Genomic DNA, 21,160 nt, shown 5'->3' with positions numbered 1-21,160 from the left:
TGACATGTCAGCGTTAATGCAAGAAATCAATGGACCCTTTTATTAGCTAGTCTCCTAGGACTCTTTCAATCAGATTGTTGGAAACAAAAGGTCAATTGATCGACTTGAAGCAATACCATGTGTATTTCTAAACCCTTAAGCTCCAACGTTTGAAGAGTCAGAATATAGAGTGGGGCCTCTCTGGTGAGAGCCGCCGGGGGCCTCATAGATTCTAAATACGGCCCTGATCCTAGGGACATTCTCAAATCCTGGGATCTATGTGGGAACTGGTCAGGATCCTGTGCTGTGTGGGGAAGCTGTATTCGGTAGCATATTTCGAGAAGTACTTGAGTTATTAGTGGATTTTACAAATAAATTATGAAAAAAGGATATCGTGGATATTCTAGGGATGATATGCCAAAGATATTCCTGTCCCTCGATCAAAAACCCTCAAAAAATTAAATTAATTATTGTAACGGGAATGTTCCAGGGATATTCCTATATCCCATGTGATATTGGAATATCCCAGGAATGTCCCAGGGATATTCCTATATCTCATGGGATATTGGGACGTTTTGGGAACTCTGTGGGATATCCTGAGGATATTCTGTGCTAAGTGGGTCGCTGTGCAGCATGTGAGTTAAATGTGTCAAAATTATAAGTTTATAAGACAGAAGTTTCCGATGTCCGAGAATTGAGGCAAAGAATAAATGCAGCCTTTACTAACATTACTGACGAAATGCGCCATAGAGTGTGGGCTGAATTGGACAGCCGTATTGACTATCTTTTTGCCAACAATGGCAACCATGTTGAAAATCATTAACACATATGATATCATACAAAACTTAGGAATATTTGTGTAAGTTAAAATGTTATTAGTTTATCGTGTGATTGTTAATGAACTTTTTATAAGTAAATAAAATTGATCAGTTTTTTTTTGGGACCCGGTGTATATTTAGATGTTGATAATGTTTAATGATCAAATAAATCTATCTATCAAACTGGCACGGTATACGTATACAGCACTAAGTGCTGTACATTTATCCTATAGTAGGAGTAGGCCTACTAAACACATTTCATTTATTTTTATTTTAAATGAACAATTCAAATATATAAATATATAATAAGAGAGAAAAGAATTTATTTATAAAAATAAATAACTCTGCCTTAAAAAATAAGGTTGCCAATGACACAGAAAAATAGTACACATAAAATATCGAAGGATTATACAGCTATAAGACTGATTAATTTTGATGTTTGCCATATAGATGATCACCTCTTAATGCTTTATCCATCTATCTATATATTAATAGGCAAGCATGTTTCTTTAAAACCTTTTTTCTCCGCTCGTGTGCATCGTAGGGAAAATCTACGCATACCGTTAGAAAGCTATTTTCCTGTAGGTGTGCAGAATCCCTTTATACATTTAAATAGGCTCAAAGATAAGCGCAAAAAATGAGTTTAAAAATTTGAAAAAATTTACATGGATCTTATGCGTTGCCATGCTGGTGACGAAATAACAACGAAATATAAACAGAAAATCAAAACAAATGGAAGAAACTCCAATCACATGTTTTATTTACAGTGTGGGGTGAAACATTAACATAAGTGAGTACATTACATATTTTTGGTCGAGTTTCGACCACTGGACATTACTCGTACTTATTTAATACGCAAGCACGATTTTTGTGACAATTACTCCTCCGAAACTACTGAACCGATTGACATGTTTTTGGTGTCATTGGAAAGAGCGTAGCGTGAAGTTGTGCAGGAAACCTTCTTTTTAAGGAAATAATTAGAGAGTTAGGCCCTGGGGCCCTTTAAAGTTTCGTATTTCTCCATAAGGATAACAAGGGAGATAATTTTTATTTACAGAAACATATGTTTGTTACTTGAAAATAGTCAAAGTCTACTACATAATAATTGCTGTGTATTATGACTGTTAATGTATACTACATTTCAATCAAGGATTGTGTGCCTTAAACTTGACTCATAATGGATCTCACTACTTTATTTTCATGCTGGGAATAGTAAGATTTTGTTGAAAATAAGTTACCATATTTAGAAAACTTTACTAATAATAATTTATGTCTATTTAAAATCACAAATCTTTAACATTAATAATTCATTAGAAACGAAACAGCTGATCAAGAAATCAAACAAATCATCTACTTTATGTGAATAATGTTTTTACACAAACATAGTTTTTTTTTACCAATAACTTGATTCTTCTTTACTTGTGGGTGTATTTTGAGTTTGCAGTTATGAAAGCACCAAGCCACAAGATCTTCACTTTTATCTAATTTTCTTTATAAACTAACAGTATTTATGAATTACTACATGAACTTTACAAGTTAGGTAATTAATTGTCAGTATGCCAAGGGGAAGAGTGGGTCCTTGAAAACAGTCGAAGGCAGAGGCACCCATCTAGAAAATCCAACTGAGTTTTTAAATATAGAGGTCAGTAGATTGCCAAGACACAGATTATACTAATAAAAGGAGGCAGTAGTTTTATTGATATTAATACATCAAAAAGGGCCTCATTAATGGCACAAGGCTTCATGTGATTAGAACGGTTAACAACAATGTAAAGTAGAATGTAAAGTCCTAACATGGAACAAGTGAGTAAGGAAATATTTTGATTTCGAGGATAAAAAAATTGCCCGTCTGAAACAAAGTTACCTTTTAAAATGGAAAGATGCTAATTTCTGTTATCTTTGGCATTTGCAGCACAAGCACTTTAATTAAAGAGCAGCAATGTTCTTAGCCAGACCAATTTCAGTCATGAGCAACTATATACTGTATATGTTGTTTTAAGTAAGGCTACATCTTTTAATAGTAGGATAAGCACATTCATTACGGAAAATTCTGACCAGGGTAATATTCCTGAAGGTAACTTTAAGACTAAAATCGTAGTATTTATGGAAGTGATTTTGTGAAAAAAAGTGTTTTCTTCAAGCAGCATTTTATGACCCTCAAAATATGCTACATAGGTATATGCTACATTCACTGCCTATTGGTTTGATATGATAAAATGTTTTGTTAAATGTGTTTTTAAAGATCTTAAAAAAATAACCACCCTGTAACATACTTGAACTTGAACACTTATTATTATACAGCGAGAAAATGGCTGGATTGCTTCCCTGCTAATGCTTTATTATTACTGTATTTAATTTTCGACGAGCCAATATATAACACGATGAATTTGTTTCCTGAATTCATATGTTTTTGCGGGGCATTGAGCCGCACAGGTTCACTAGTAAATAATAATTTTCAAAAAGGATCTGTCCAAATCATATTGTTTCCTAAAGTTCACAAAAAATGATAATGATAATGTTCCTCTAGAACCAATAAACAATTCAATCACCTCAATTTTTGAAATTTTGCTTGAAATATTAAAAGGTAGAATCATATTTTTTTTCCTTTTCTTCATTTACTTCGTTAGCTTGATATTGTACATTTCACAAACTTCACAGTTCCATTCTCAAATTAAGTGTTTAATCCTGGTGATTAATAATAATAAATGTCTACTACTTGTAAGTTAATGCTTCTTTACAAGGTGATGGGAGTGTTTTCAGTGTTTTGATGTGATTGAATTTCACATCTTCCTATTGGTACATTGCCTTGCCGTAGGATGCGCGGTAGCCAGTCGCTATTGGCCCGCCATCTTGTCTGTCAGTAGAATGTTTTGAAACAAAGTGGTGTAGTGAAGTGATGTTGTGTTCTTCAATATTTCATAAATCGATTAGTGAAATTTATTCTCGCTCTTGGTTCTGGATTATTTCGACTGCACATTTTATTAGATCAAATATGTGAATCACAACACATTGTTGTCAACAACGTAAGTTGAAGTGAATCTGTTTTACATTTCTTAGAACAAATCGTTGTGTTCCGCTGTGCAGAGAATTAAGATGGAGGATAAACTTCCCGTTCAATTGTCTTTATTTTTACATCATACATAATGATTCTAAATATTACTATATTAAACCAACTATGTTTTATTAAATTGTTCCTTTCCAAATACATCTTTATATGGTCTCTTTTAGGCCTAGGTATGCACTCTATCCTAATAGATTAAATCGTATGATGTGTACTCGGCGCTCCGCTTTCTTGTCATCTGACGTTTTTGCCGTTGGTGAAGTGCGAATTAATCACAATTAATTAAGTTATTAGGTGTTTTAATTATTAACTGTAGATTTTTAATGCCGACAATAATTTTAAACGGACATTTGAATTGTTTGGTTGATTTATTGATCATCTTCAAATTAATACAAATCATAGAGGGGAGCTGAATACACAAATGCCGACTGGATATCGTTCGTTGGCTATTGACCATGGATGGACACGGAAATATCAGATTGGCGGTAACTTAAATCGTAAGGTCACTTTACTTTTCCGTAGGGTGGGCAATAGGTATGAGAATATCAATCAATATCAATTCAATTAACTTACATGAAATTAGCCTGGTAGACATAATTTATATCTGCTCTGTTATGTTTTGTAGGCGGTAGCTTAGGCCCTATAGGCCTAAACTACTAAGTTATCTTGGGCCAACAAGTTTAGCCTATGCCCAAGATTCATCCTATAGACTGAGTTATTTGAATGATTATGATAACTTGCAAGACCTATCAAATTTGCTGCAAAGTTAAATTATTTTAATTCTTCACCTAACATAGCCTAACTTAACTTAAGTTAGGCCTAAGTAAGATACGATCCCTTGTTAGGGTAATGGCCTACCTAAGTGTAACTTACCTTTTTCATATTAAGCGAGGGTATTAGGAGTCAGGGCCTTGACCTAACTTAACTTATCGTATTTAAGTTAAGTTACCACAACCTTATAAATTGGCTTAATTTTTTACTTATTTTTACCACAAACTAAGAATTTTGTGCTAAACTGGAATAAGTATATAGGCTAACTTAAGTTAATTAACTTTACAGTAATTAAGTAAGATAAGTAAGCAGTTTCATTTAAGTTAGCCTAATTTTTTATAGGGAAAATAAGCCTGCCTAAGGTAACTGAAATTTAAAATCAACATACGCAAAGGATACACGTCCGGCGTGGATTAACTTAGGCGTCTGGCAGTGACGTCACCTGGTCGTGGGGGCTCGGAAGACCATTAACACAACGATACGGTGGAATGCCGTCGGTGTTCATTGTGCAGTGGATAAGTTAGAGTAGCCTACTCGGCTAATTTTCAAGAGGTACCTAGGCCTAAGTAGATTGAATCTCAAAGGTGTCACTAACTTTTTGTCAAAGATTTTGCTTAGAATACCATTTCTTCTTAACTTAGAACATCTTTTGTTAGAATTTGAGGCATTTATGATTTTATTTTATGAACAGAATTTAAACTTCATCCGGATTTTTTCATTACCGTATCAGCAAGTCTGGCTGGTTAGGTTATGACAGTACTTAACTGCCGGACGCCTAATCCACGTCCGCCATCAACATAAACTTAAGTTATGGTTGTAAACAAAAGTTAAAGTTGTTCGTAATTTCCCTAATTGGCTAAGTTATAGTACCAATATTTTTATAGTCTAGGCTAACTTAGGCCTATAAGTAGGTAAACTTAGTGGGAGTCCTAATTTAAATAAGTTAATTTAAAACAGAGCCTAACTTATGATAAAAACATGGGAATTAAACCCCCCTAACTTTGGAACACTGACCGAGGTAGCCTAACTTAGGCTTAGAATTTAATAGAAATGTATAGGTAATTTATTTAAAGCTTACGTTATGAACTTATGCCTAAGGTAAACAGCCCAAACGCCAGCAGCGGTGACTGCTAATTCATTTAACAACACTTAAAAACATTTGGAATAGGCTAGAGCTTATTTGTTAAACCGGGTAGAATTCCATATATCTGTTGGTTGGCACAAACAACTGAATGAAAATATCGATCGATATATTGATTATTTGATAGGCTATAAACCTATGCCCGGTACATCAACTATTCGTCTGTTGAAGAAAACAATTGTGACACCGGATTGGTCTATTTCACACATGTAAAGTTCGGCCAAAGTTTCTGTGCGCGCGACCAGATCTGGTTGGGTCTAGTCGAGAGGGTTGGCGGGGGTACTTTTGTGAAAACATTTCTGTCTTACTACTCACTCACCTCTACCCCCAGCACTGCCAATAGCAGGTACCCGTATGTTTTAGTTCGTCTAGTAGCAACCCATCCACGCGCACAGAAGTTTTGGCCGAACTGTGACTTAGTGACAGAATGTTAGTAGGTACCCGGTAGGTCAAGAATTTGTCACCTAGTTTTCTTCTTGATTTCTCAAGAACTTAAGTTATTAACTAAGGTACCTACAAACTAAGTCATTTAGAACTGTTTTAGATTAAAAGACATTTTTAAAAATATTAGCAAATCCTCTCAATAACTTTTAAAGTTATCACTTAAACATAAACCGACTTAGGCCTATTGAAAATTAGTCCTATGTTTCAAATAATTTGTAACACTAACTTAGAAACCTTGCTGACGGTAAACTTAGGCTAACTTAAGTTAAATAAAAGATTTTGGCTTCTAAGCAACTGACAGTAGGCCTACAGTAAGCTAAGCTTAATCTTTCCTTGTTGTTTCAGGTGTAAAATTGATACTGACGGCTAGCCTATCCTGCAGGAAACTAATGGCCTTTACTTGGAAAGTTCATGTGCATCGGTGGATGGAATATAAAAAATGTGACAAGTGTAAAGTGTACTAGTTTAAAATGGTAGCAATGCTGCCTACATTCATAAAGGACATATCAACTCCCCTTGTACCCGGGTAGGATTTACGTTTAAGAGCTTTGATGTAGGTTTAAATAAAAATGAGAGAACAGGTTAATGTTAGCTTATCAGATTGGGAAAAATGGATTTTAGACGCAATACGCAAAATCCGAGCCCAGAAACAGAGACCTTCTGCCGAGAGAATTTGTCATGCTGTGCGTCAACACCATCCCCACAGCGAAGAGGTGATAAGAGAATACTTGGAGCAGTTGGTCAATGCTGGAACAGTTCTCAAAGTTTTTAATAAAGGCCAGAATACTTATAAGGACCCTGGTGGAGTACAACAGACAAGGCAATTAAAAATAACCAAAGATTCTGATTTATCCAAAGTAGTATATAGAGCAGCTCGGGAACTTCAAGAACATGATGGTTCTAGTTTAAAAAGTATTGAGAAATACATTCAGCAATCACATACATTAGAACTATCTGATCCGGATGTTGATCTGAGTACTGTGATAAGATTATCAGCAAAGCGAGCAGTTGACAAGGGTTTGGTAGTGCTTGATGGTAAACTTTATAAGGCTGTGGAACAAGTTGCTGAAAAACCAAAAGTAAAGAAACTTAAAAGTGAAAGTGTTGGAACACCAAGTGATGATATTCTCAAACAAGAGCGCTCAGAAGACGACGATAAAACATTTAAAACGCCTAAGTCTTGTGCTAGGAAGAAGAGAACTTCAGACAAACATAATGAACCAGCCAAGGTATGTTTCATCTTTGTTCATTATCCGTTATGATTTAGTAACTTAGGCGCTCCTTGGCCTATTCAACTCACCGATACTGATGCATTTCAGAGTAGAGAATAAAGGGTTAAAAGTTGAGTACCATATACTTTCACTGATTAAAATCTATTTTTATAGCCTATATCAAACTTACCAGTAATTGAAACAGTTTTTATTCACGCTGAATTCAAAAATGCAATAATCTTTTGTCAGAAGGCAAAAGTGTTTAAAATATTAAATGAAAAATCACAAATTTAAGTGTCAATCAGCGGTTCTGATGGTGGTTTAGGCGAATTCTAATGGTGACTGACACTTAGGGGAGGAAAGTGTGTGTGGAGAGAAAAAAGCTGTTAAGTTATCTGTTTACACGCGATGCAAAACAAACAAAACCCCTTGGCCTGAACTACAACATGTAAACACAAATACCCCCGCTGCAGCAAACTTGCAGACTAAGCGGATTTCCATTTGCCTGTATTTTTAATTAGCCTACATTAGTGTTAACGAGTACCTAGGTTTGCTATTACAGGGAGGCTAATAAAATGAGGGTCAAAAATAAAAAAAAAAATTTTTACCCCAATAAACTCTGTTCCCATAGTCCGATCATGCTGGTTCTCAAACTCATTCATTCGAGTTTAATCCCGCCTTAAACCTTCAAACCGAATTTTTTATCAAAACTACCAGTACCTAAATTTAACTCAAGTTATTGATTTCACAGACGTGTATCGACATATATAAAAATTTGAAAGAAAAGTATTTTTGGCCTCTAAGTTAGGGACATCAAAATGAAAAAGTAATCAGTCCCGGCTCCAGGTCCTAATTTAACCTAGTACCGTACCATTTTAAAAATATTTATTATTTTATGTGAATTATAACTTTTAAATATCAAAATGAAACTGTTCCAACCTAACCCTACAACCTTTTACTTGTAACATTTCAAAGTCCCATTTTGATTTAAAAGAGTTTGAATACGAGGATGATATGTTGGGTTAAAAATAGGATAGAATTGGTTTCACTGGTAAACTACAGTAGAGCATCGAAAATCGTAACGTAAAAAATCAGAAACCTTAAAAATCCAAACTGCTCCTGAGGGTTTTAAAATATTTAGGCCTAATTAGCACTGAGGCAACAGATGTTTTACAATTTCGCAACAAACCATTGTAGTAGGTACCGAAGTACATTTACCTACTGTATATCCTAGAACTGTATTTTTAATCATGGTGGCCTAACTATGTGGCCATTAGGCATTTATAGTTTGTTTTGCCACACAATGTTGGGTTTTTGGACGTTTGTAATTTTATTTCCTAAGTAGGTAGGCCATGTATTCTAGGTAAAAATACCGGTAACAAGGATCGTTGTCGAAAAGGTTGTTATGAATAATTGGTTAGGAGCCTAAGTGCCCAAGAGATGGGCTAAGGGCCTATTGGCTGTATGATCCAGCGATTGCATCACATAGCGGTGAGAAATAACAGAAAGTGACGCATTGGAAAAGCAAGTTTATGTAATAAAAACGTTTTTAATCTCACTTGGTTAGAATTGACTTTCACAACGTGATCGGAAATGTTTGCGGTATTTAAACAACAAATAATGTACAAACATATCAGTGACAGCTAGAAAAAAATAATCTTGATCCGAACATCTGTTCTTTATTTCATAGATGAATAAGTTATGTGATAAACATTGGGAGAAAACATGACAAAAATTGCTCAAAACTGCGTTTTTGAACGTCAGTAATTTAATTTATGAAGTATTGAGGCCATATTTTAATGGCTAAAGACACTCTTGCCAATCCAGTGAATACATTTAAATGATTTGGATCTTGATAGGTTCTATCGTTTTTTGGGAGAAGGCAGTGTAAAATGCCTCTTTGGCTATGATTGACAGACAGACAGAAATAGAGATAAACTTGTTTCAGCTTCTTTAATGTATAAAACATAAAAATAGCCTAAATATTTACAAGTCTGAGCAATGTACAGACAAAACTCTAATTTTATTTATATAGCCTAGATAAGCCACGAATATTAGTAATTCTTAACTTTATAGGTAGTTTAAAAGAATGCACAATGCTATAAATCTAACAAAGTATGCCTAACTAGGCCTAAAAGAAATTAAAACAATTTTCAAATATTATTTTTTATTTTTATATATCTACAGCTATCATAAAAACAATGTTCAAAATGTAGAATACTTTACAACATTCCTGTATCGTAAATCGTGAAGTATTCCGTTGTAGCACAAGACCGTAGATGAAGTATTGATAAATTACAAACATATGACTAAATATATTAATATATTATATTACTTCATCTATGACAAGACATTTTCTTAGTGTAGGCCTACATTACCACGGTCATTATTACGGTCGGTAGATCCGTTTTGTTATTTTGTCGTAATGTGTAACTCAATGTTATTCGAATGTATCTTAATTTTACCATTGCCAGTATAGTTAAAATAGAGCTTCGTTCGATATTTTTCTCTTGATGTTATTTACTTGTGTTCGCCACATCAAAGACGTTCATATTGTTGTTGTTGTTGAATGTAGTATGTGAGATTCGTTTTGTGTATGCATTCAAAAGTCCCAGGTTATGTCATGCAGTTGAAAAATTATTTTGTAAAGTTTCTGAGACTTTTGGTGGTTTTAAAAAGATTAGTAGATATTGTTTTAATTTTGTTCACATTACTTACGCTCTTGGTCAATTCAAACCAATTAGTGTTTTGTTGGAATAATTTCCAAAAATAAGTTGAATCGTCATTTTACTCTGGTCAATATGTTTTTCGTAACATTTTGTAACTATATGAGGAAGTTACATAGTATTTTTTAGGCTGCTGCTCAATGCACTTTAGGAATATATTTTTTAGAGATAAATTAAATTTTTTGTACGGCTAGTAAACATGCACCATTTTATCATTAGTCTAATAACATTCAAAGGCTCTCTAAGAGTTCAAGAAAATAACATTGCAAATACTTCCTTTGGACAATTCAGTAACTCTCAATACATGTGTGTTGTAATTATACAATTTAAAAATTAACAGCTGTTTCATTAAAAAGTATTAGCCTATCCACACATGGCCAAAATGTAAACAGATCTGTGGAGGAATCTTTTAAAGGCTTCTGGGGCAGAACCCTAATTAAGGGAATTTACTTTGTTTTTCTTTTGATAACTCATCTACAGACTAAGACCTTTCTTTGGACACCTCTACCAAGTTTATACGCCCAGCCGGTCTCTTCTAGTGGAGACAAAGTTTCCAATGAAATATTTAGATTCCCCCATGTTAATCTTATGGGAGAAACCCCATCTTTGATGGAAGATCCAGCCCGAACTAATAAAAATAAAAATAAATAAAAACACTTTGCAAAAGTACAGATCAGGGCTATCCTTTTGACACTTCAATAATCAAAATCGGTCCAAAAATGAGGGAGGAGTTCTGTTCACAAAAATTGGCTTAGCGTATTATATATTTATATATAGTTTGATATATCTTCAACTAAATAGGCCCTATACACTTTTTATATAACAATTTGAACGTATAGTTTTTGGCCTCTGGGGCGGGGACATCAAAATGAAAAAGTAAATCGATCCCGGGCTTAGGTCTTACCCTCCACCTACGATAATAGCCACTTCCCTATAGGGAAATGGAAATTCACTAAAGCTCCAAACTTTTGAAAGGTTGCAATGAAAACGCGTACTAGAGGAACTAGTAGTTGGAAGATGATAAAGAGGTTGGTTAATTAATTTGTGAGCGCAGTTGGGATGGCGAACGAGGCAGTGAGGTATCTAGGTAGCAGTGGCAGCTGGCCTTGCACAATGTGGCAACACTGTGTCATTCACACGCCGCGCCGGCCGCCAGCCACCCGCCGGATACCGCGACAGTCGACAGTACCGCGTACATTGCACATTGCAATACCGCGCAACGAACAGGGCATTAAATGCCTCAATACCGATGATCAAAAATTCCAATGGTACACCGCACGTAACTGGTAAAGCAGTAACTACACTGAGCAAATACTGAAGGGCATACAATCGCCATGTATCTGTCAAATACTGTGGCAGTGCTACTGAGGAGACTAAAATAGATTTCAATAAAATGTATTCCTTCTGATAACTTAGAATGTGTGCATGTTCTTTAAACACCAGCTACTTCGTCTTGTAATACTTGAGGAGATTAGTTGCTCATGAACATGATTAGGTGCAAACATTGGTACATTATCAAGGAACTGCGTGTGTGTGTTATTAACTCATTGCTGTTTTGTAGTTCTGTACCACATGTGTACAAATAGCTACGCTGTAACTGTTGAAGGGAGGGGAAGGTGATAAGAGACGCCATTACTGAACTGATAACAACACGACTATGGACACTAGTGAAGCACGATTATCTTGGACGGGCGTTGAAATGAGTCTCTCTAGTTTGTTACAAGTTCGGTAAATGTATCGGTGACCGCGAGTGTATTGTGTTTGGAATTATGTTCATCAATGTGGACAGCTTTAAGGAATTTATTGAGGTAATGTGTGCTTTCTTATGAAGTAACGGGTGTCAAATGGCGCGCATAATATGGCACTGAATGTTTCCAGACGAATAGTTTAGTTTCTTATCTTTTGTTTTACAACCAGACGACGCATATGTGGGTGCTTATGTTTTCTATTGAACGTAGTATAACGTGAGATGTATTGTGTTTGTGTAACTTGTTACTAAAACCAGTTCTGTTGATCTTTTATCCAAGATCGTCAAATAAAATTAAAAGATAATCAGTTATAATGCCTATATGTACGGAGTTTGGACTGTACCTAGTTTTCAATCGTACCTCGCCTCCAAGGATTAGTTTTCAATTGTGCGTAATTACTGTATCTACTCTCGTGTGCACGGGTTAGTAGTTTTAACTAAAATCGTATTTTATAGTCTCGTAGTAACTGTATTCGCTAACGCTATTAAATTTATAATGGTCTTACATATTTGGGTTAATAGATGAAATTACTTCCTCTTGAAGATGAAGCCAAGAATAGTGCAAATACAACTAATCTTACTGGTATTAGCATAACTTACAGAAATGGATAAAAATACACAAGGTGTTAAAATAATTAGGCATAGCTCTTTGTTATTTAATATAAAATAAACTATATTAGTTAAAAGCTGTCCTTATTTGTAATTTCTTTGTGAAGATTACTGACATGGTTTTGGATTCTTTGACATTATAAAATCCACACATTGTAACACTATCAGGTGTAGGAGACCGCGTATTGAGTTTATCGAGTTGATAAGCAGTGTCTTATCTTGGAAGATAACAGATGACCTTAGTCCCTCAATAAGTAAGCCAGAATTATAATATTTTGTGGTTGATATCCATTAATTAATGTATTTATGATTAAATACACTAATAAATTTCCCTTTATGTAGAGGTTTTACAAATTTAACAACATCTTTAGGTTTAGGCAGCTACGTTGATCATAATATACACAATAAGCTAATCTATTTAATTGTTCAAAAACATATTAAGGCGAGATCTTGCTCTATTCTCTATGCAATGCTTTGATATTTCATACAAGTGGATCCACTGTTCGTCTTGTAGTCTTCTTCTCCTGACATGATAATCATATCGACACACTAGGTACCACAGCTGTATAGAGTTTAGTACATAGCAAAACTAAAATTTAAAATCGATATTTTAAAACCGAACTTGATTTGAAAATAAGGGTAATGTTTTGCACTACCCCTACACTTTTTGTTTATTTAACAAAGCCCGTTCGAGCGAGCAAATGTATGAACCGAATTGTAATATTTTATTTTGACTTTAATTATCTGGAAAATAATTGTCAGTAAACATGGGAAAGCATCGTGCAAGCAAGACTCGTGAGGAACGAGTTAATCTCTTCAACTATTATTAATCAGTTGAAGGTTTTTAAAATTGAACACTTAAACCCAGCCCAGTCACAAATCAGACATACTTTTCTTCTGTGGAGTCTAGGCGCGGCGGAAGGATTTCTCACTTGACCTACTTGTCGGCGGAGCCCCAGCGATGAACATCATTATGCACCCCTCCATTCATTTTCAATCCTCGCTTAACTACATCACTTAAAACTACCACTGTTCATTTAGGGTCGGTTCAATTCTGAACAATTAATGCTTTTGTTTGCTCCTCATAGTTTATTTGCATCAATATCAATACTAGGCCTATCCTACTTGGTACATTGTTTTGAAATGCTATAATCAGTAGACAGCTGAACCCGACGGAAGCCAATTTTTGGCCGACAAAATTATCCTGGTAAAAGAATCAGCTTTATTATTGCCAATTACGATGGGGAAGCTAATTGGCGTATTTTAATCCAAATATGAGCAGTTTTGTATAGTTTTAAACAATTTGAAATACCGATTTTACCCAGGATTGAACCGGGGAACTCTAATTACTAGGTGAGCACTGCGATAACTCACTATGCGGTTGATCTTGGCCAGTAACAAAACATGAAGTTAGTTGTTCATTCCTTTGGTACTGGAATTGTTTTTGACGGTCGCGGCCGGTTTACACGACCTATTGACCAGTACAATATCACTATAGTCCCTAATCACTTATGGTATTTAGTATTATCTTTGACTATGGACAGAAACAGCCGTTCCATTCCATGTTAAAGTTATCGCTAGTTTTAATAAAAATACTGAGTTGAATGGATCCACCGTCAATGTGGCTAGATGAAGCCAAAATTACTAATTTCTGCGATACCATTGACTATTGGATAGTCAAAGGCGATATTATTGTCTATGTGTATTGTGTTGTGGTGGGATGGGTGAGGGGTGTGTAAGTGACCAGGTGCTGCCAAAACAGCTGTCTAATTGCCGCCAGTGAGCATCTTGTCCCCCCTCTCGCCACAGACAAAGACACTTGCCCGCCCGATCACGTCTGTCGAGCCCCACTTGCGCGATTTCTCTTTTATTGTTTTAAGTTGGTACACTTGCCCGCATTCTGTACTAGACGCTACGTGTACTTGTACCTGTCTGTACCGCCGAAAATTTACGACTCGAATGAGCAATTTAGGCCTAACTACAATTCTAACTAGGTCCAGCTTTTAACATAGGAATAAAACTCCATAGTTCCATAGTTCTTCACTCTATAGTTCTATTCATAGTGAAATATTTATGTTAATTATATATTTATTGGAAATCACATTTATACATGGAAAGTTGTGGGTCATATTGGGCTTGAGTCCCACTGCGCGCGTACAGATTGGCCAATGGTTTAAGGGTCTTTTCTAACATACAGATTGACCAAAGGTCCTAATGAGCAGGGGCAAAAAATGGGGGAGGAGCTTACAGCAGTGATGTGTCTGGGGGAGGAGCTAGTCTATTCAAGTAAACTGTTTGTTAACGTTTTCTTATCTTACCAGATACAGAGGTGGTCTCTTTAATGCTATTGAATATCGTAGAACCAACTTGTGTAGTTGAAAAAGCTGACTACATTTTTTAATTCATTTTATTTATAAATACTCATTAGGTTAACATTGGAATCTATGGAGCCATTGGGGCATAGCCCGAAATTATTTTTGGTATAAGAATACGACTAGATATGTTAATCGGGAATGTGAGCTATCTTCATACCAAATTTCAACCCGATCCGACCGGTACCTAGTTAATGCGTGATTGGATATCAAACAAACGAACAGACTCACAAAATTTCACAATATTAGTACTACGATATATTGTAGTTTTTAAGGGTGAAAACATGATGTCTCATCATATCTCTATTATTTTCATTGCGTGAGCGATCTCTTCAAGGAAACTTCAGAAAGATTAATAATACTAATGACACATACTATGAACACAAAAAATCTAACGTGAACCATTTTCTTCTTTACATTTTATACAAAACTAGCTGTTGTACCCGTGCCTTGCAACGGGAATAGGACACAAAATAGAAACATTTTAATCTTTACATCTGTTGCATATAATAGTTACACATCCGCAAACGCTTTTAGAAACAAAATTCAACTTTTATGGCCTAAATAGAGAAGTTAAAGTTATAACTTTTAAATGTGGTAAGTAGTGGATAGTACCATTTTGGTTTGGATTAATTTAAAATCTTGTGTAGACTGATATGAAAAAACCTGACAAAATCTTCGAATAGAACTTTGACATACATGTTTTACCTTTATCTCCCTTAATTAAATATCTTTTAATTTACTATTGACATTTTAAATTTCAATTTTGAAGTTGCAAAAATACTAATTTTTACACATACAGACAGACACCATTAGATTTTTATATAATACTGTAGTATAGATAATACAAAATTTTCTTTTAACTTAAACATCACCGACTTACAGATAACCCAATTTTCGTATGGATGTAAACAAAATTGTACTATGGACATATGTTTTGATTTAAACAAAATTTCATTGTAAACTTGAACAAGTTCAGATGATTGACAACAGAATTCAGCACAAACTATGCAATTTTAAAAGCTAATATGACGAGATTATATGCTTTCACAGGATATCATCCAAATGGAATAATACCTCCAATTTGGAGTTATTATTTTCTTTTAGCGGCAACTGAAAATGTAGCTGACTGAATATTAATAACAAATTATTATTTATTTCAGGATTTTAAGGCAAAATGTTAAGAATTATTTGAAGTTTAGATTTTTAGCACAAACTAAGCAATTTTGAAAGCTTATATGACGAGATTATATATGCTTTCACAGGATATCATCCAAATGGAATAATACCTCCAATTTGGAGTTATTATTTTCTTTTAGCGGCAACTGAAAATGTAGCTGACTGAGTATTAATAACAAATTATTATTTATTTCAGGATTTTAAGGCAAAATGTTAAGAATTATTTGAAGTTTAGAATTTTTATTATTGGTTTACGTAAATGTTGAATAAGTGAGTAGATTTTTAAACTCTGTGGTAGAACATTTTATTCAGGTTATTTCACTTCCAATGGAATATCTTTTTCCTTTTTTAACTTTTGTTAAAATACTACTCCTATAATGATGAATATTGCTAGATTGGTTTTGTGGACTTAAAAATTAACATCGTGTGCGAAATACTAAGACAGATATTCAAGGTAATTTCCAAACAATGGGTATACACATAAAAACGTGAATGCTTATGTTTTGAATCTTGAAAGAACACTTCAGGACTTTTAAATGGTAACATTATCCTTATTGCTATAACTAGGTCAAACAAACTAACAATTTCGTAACCAACTCGACCTCCCAAAAAATGTAATTTGTGTACTTGAAAAGAAATTGATAGTGAGTTAATAAGCAATTAGTTTGATTTTATATCCTATTATTTGTATTAGATTACCGCACTGTTTAGTTTAAGCTACAGTTGAATGTAAAAACCTTATTTGTTTACTTAACAGTTTACATAAAACTTGGTGTTTTAAAAAGTAAAATTCGTCTCTTGAGCTTGGCCACCTCTGTTACTGGTAAGATTAGAAAACGTTAACAAACAGTTTACTTGAATAGACTAGCTCCTCCCCCAGACACATCACTGCTGTAAGCTCCTCCCCCATTTTTTCCCCTGCTCATTAGGACCTTTGGTCAATCTGTATGTTAGAAACGACCCTTAAACCATTGGCCAATCTGTATGTGGCCGTCCCACTCTGTGCACCAAGGCAGGTGGTCTACGTTCTACAAAGATTCTACGTCATAGTCGTGCAATATACCGGGTACGTTGCCCGAGAGGATGTGTGATTGTATCTTGCATTCGCGAAACCTTGAGTTTAACTAATTACCATGCTGTTATCTACACAGTAGAAATGTGTGTGTTGTGTTGTATTTCTTTGTATCGCTCTCCCAACACAGTTTTTAAATCTCGAGTTTAAAGGTTACTTGTCATAAAATTTAAATAAAACTTTTACCGAAGAGTAAAGGATTCACTCTTTATCTGTATTATGTGACATTTCAATATCCAGTCTTTGAAAAAATTCAGGTTTTGGAAACAGAAGTCCCGAAAATTTGTATTTTGACGGTGGTACACTTAGGTAGAGACTGGGTGCTATCTCTTGCAACAGATAGTCAATTAAAATATATTCTTATCACACTATGATCCAACAATAAATAAGTTCAGTTTATAGCTAGGCCTTGAGAACTTGTATAAAACTAGACATTCCATCCCCATGTCACATTTATAGCCAGTTTTTTTTTTTTTTTTAAATCGTCGTAGTTGATGTGAGCCACCTACAGATTGCGCTGATCTAAATTACTAAAATCTGCCGAATACACAATCTCAAACATAATCTTAACTTTAACCAACTTAAACTTAGGGCATGACTTATGATGAGGTATAGCAACTGTTATGACCCATCAACCTGGTCAGCTACAAAAAATAAGGTATAAAATATAATTTTAGTCACTAGCGCATTCTGTGACTGGCTCACACAACTCTATTCTTTTTCAATAAAAAATTACTAATTTAGCCTATGACTATGAGTAATGGAGGCATTCGGGTTTAGTTAATTTTAATAGTTTAACCCATGCTATGCTATCGATCCTGTATTTAAATGTTGTCTGTAATTTAATATGCATATTTGCTAAATCTGATCTCTTATCTTTAAAAACCAAACTGGTCTCAGAAGTTTTTTGTCCACGTACACTGTTTATTGTGAACTTAAGATACCGTGTTTTTTTCATTTGCGATCAGATATATAGAACATGCTTTGCTTGTGTGTGACACTGATAGAAGGCGCTAAATCGCTCAACCAATTAAAATACAGTATTTCTTTTTCACATTGGCATATCGTAGAATATCAAGCGATTTGATGATGGTACCTGCATAAATATTTCTAAATCTTTTGCGGTTCGCACGACTCGACACTTGAGTTTATTTTGTGTCATTAGTGTTGTATAGATTATAATGTTAACTAATACTAACCACACATAAAAGGTGCCAAATAACAAATTCAAAATCACGTTTCCATTTGAGCATTTTGGTTAAACAATGCTTTGAGTTTCGACCTTGACGATTTGACCTTGCGTAAACAGGTTTGGCAGTGGGCTTTTAAGGTTGAGTTTTTACGATCGGGGAAGTGACCTGATAACCGATTCTATCCGCCACTCCCATGCACATGGTGGCACGAGTGTTTCTGTATTAAGCTAGGCGCCCACCGGGCAACTCAGCGGGTGACGCGGCGCGGCGCGACGCCGTGTAAAAAAGTTGCCACGTATCCGTGCCATGTTATCTTATGGACTGACGCCCACCTAGCAACCCAGCGGGTGGTGCAACGCGGCGCGGAAAAAAAACTTCTTCTCGAATCCGGCAGTGAGAATTCGGTGGAGAATTTCTTCCTCTCGTGTTGCCGCGCCTCCGTTGAGTTGCCTGGTGGGCGCGGGGTAGAAGCACGGAAACGGCGTCTGCCCCTCGTCTGCCGCTCATTCGGGTGTTTTCGGAAAGTATCGCGAGCCCTTCGGGAGTGTTCGGGTCCGAATCGAAGTGCACTGTGCATCCCCTCCAAAAGAATAATTCTCCGCGCTGCCCCGCGCTTCCGCTAGAGTTGCTTGGTGGGCGCGAACCCTGGAGAAGCGGACGGAAGTTTTTCTCCGCGTCGCGCCGTGCCGCGCCGCGCCGCGTCACCCGCTGGGTTGCCCGGTGGGCGCCTAGCTTTAACCGTCCAGGGTTCCCCGCTGAACCACTGTTGTGCTATCTAAATGAGAGGATTTCTGCTTGGGCCCTGAACAATTCATGTCTCCTTGAAGAGGATGGAAATCAATACTCATGGGGACGTATCTTTACAGTTCCGATAGCATTACATTTGTCGTTGAAAATATGACTGTAAAATAGCTGAGTGATTGGAGACTTTTTCTGGTAATTTCGGAGGTTGCCGATTTGTCCGTGAGAAAGGTTGGAAGCGCTTTATGAAAGTTTAATAGTGATCCGAACTGTTATCGATCAAGAATGGTCTTCAGGAAAAATCAGCGTGGTCGTAAGTCTGTATCAAAGCTTGAGTGTTGAGTGCCATTTCATACCCATTCTCAAAATAGGCGATTTGTCACATATCGCCTATTACATTATGACCACGTTCATACGATTTTACTCTTTCGTCTACTTACTCATACAATTCACCGTCTCATTTTATTCTGAGGGTACGATCTAAGACTACTACGTCAATCAGTGTCCATCTTGAACCCTGGCTTAAAACTACCCCATATTCCACGATGTTGTGATACATCGAACACGGTTGGTAACTAGCAGAAGCTCTAGTGTGGTACGAGACATTCCTAGCTCCAGGAAGGTCAACGTCGTGACAGAGCGGCCACCACTTTCACACACTCCACTGACATGTGCTCTACAACTACACTCTACCGGCACCGCTCACCTAAACTGCCAGAGTCGTGCACATTTACTGGGAATGAACAATTTTACACTAGTGTGTTCGAAGAAGCCTAATCCTCGCTGGTGGGGTGTCGAACTACAACCTTTAGCTTCTAGGATGAAGTAACGCCGTGCGAGAAGTTATACTAAGAATAAATTATAATTTAGACATAAAATTGATAGAAGAGATCCTTTACAGTGCATATTAATGACATTAGTCTGTGACACTTATACCTGGTTTATTACTTCACATCTTTCTTATACCGTCATAACGCCGTGGAAAAATCTAATGAGGTAAGGTGAGTGTGCCCCTTCTCCGTCCTGCTTGAAACATGGCTCCACCGAAACGAGAGAAACATACTTGTCGTTGGTTCACACAAGTAGACAATGACAATGGTGATGCCCGTGAAACCCTTAAATTTTGTTCTTAGCCAACTTTATTGTATATTGTACAGAGTGCACATCAAACCGAAGACAGTTTTTCTACACTCTAACCTCGGAATCAGCCCAACCTTTTATCTAGAGGCAGTCACAATCTACTCTAAAATACAATTCCTGATTGTGAAACCTCTCTGTTCAACGGTATGACTCACTCGTGCTGTGACAAGACCGCTCCTAAACGGCGCCGAGAGGTGGCTAGGTGGGGGACAATTATGTAAACTAGTCCACTGAGTGTCGATACCATCGTGTTCTTTGTCCGCTCCTCCGCTGCCACTAACCAACATTGGTTCACTAACAGATACCGATACCAGATTGTAAGCTGATTGGTTTCCGGTTCACTACTTTCCCCGGATAGTTCACTGATCCGGTCCAACAACTATCGTCTTGTTCCAGAATTTCCACCGAGGGGGATTTCTATGAATATTGGGTAGAATGGAGGAATCATGTCAAAGGTTTACTGATCCGTTCCAACAACTATAGTCTTGTTCCAGAATTTCCACCGAGGGGGATTTCTATGAATATTGGGTAGAATGGAGGAATCATGTCAAAGGTTTACTGATCTGGCTCAACAACTATCGTCTTGTTCCAGAATTTCCACCGAGGGGGATTTCTATGAATATTGGGTAGAATGGAGGAATCATGTCAAAGGTTTACTGATCTGTTTCAACAACTATCGCATTGCCTCAGTCCACGTATGTGTTTTTGGCGACTGTGGAATGAAATTTGATAAATGATCAAAGTTGCTTACTGGTCTGGCTTTGGCTTAACAATCTCGGAGTTTCTACTATAGGGTATTCGGAGACTACGGGATAAATTTGGATCATCATGTCAAAAGTTAACTTTTCAGATTTAAAAACTATCTATTGGGTGTTTCCGGTGACTGTAATAAAATGGATACATTTTGTCAACGATTTACTGTTCTGGCTCAACAACAACTACCAACCTGTCTCAAA

At 36.1% G+C, this 21,160-nt stretch overlaps 1 protein-coding gene across 3 annotated transcripts in view; it reads left to right on the top strand.

Moving 5' to 3' along the window:
* The first annotated feature begins 3,652 nt into the window (after positions 1-3,652).
* Positions 3,653-21,160, top strand: part of LOC128990800 (histone acetyltransferase KAT6A) — an 84,314-nt gene continuing 66,806 nt past the window's right edge. For 2 of the 3 annotated variants that reach the window (XM_054413384.1, XM_054413382.1), the window contains exons 1-2: positions 3,653-3,820; positions 6,560-7,443. In XM_054413384.1, the coding sequence (XP_054269359.1) occupies positions 6,784-7,443 (660 nt within the window). In that variant the 5' untranslated portion in view covers positions 3,653-3,820; positions 6,560-6,783. Of the gene's footprint in view, positions 3,821-6,559; positions 7,444-11,644; positions 11,960-21,160 lie in introns of those variants that run through there. The other variant, XM_054413383.1, reaches the window with a different exon arrangement.

The sequence above is a fragment of the Macrosteles quadrilineatus genome, unplaced genomic scaffold, assembly GCF_028750875.1.
Source record: "Macrosteles quadrilineatus isolate MER2022 unplaced genomic scaffold, UCM_ALF_1.0 Scaffold_3__2_contigs__length_128488019, whole genome shotgun sequence".
Classification (NCBI taxonomy): Eukaryota; Metazoa; Arthropoda; class Insecta; order Hemiptera; family Cicadellidae; genus Macrosteles; species Macrosteles quadrilineatus.
This window is presented reverse-complemented; position numbering and strand designations above follow the sequence as displayed.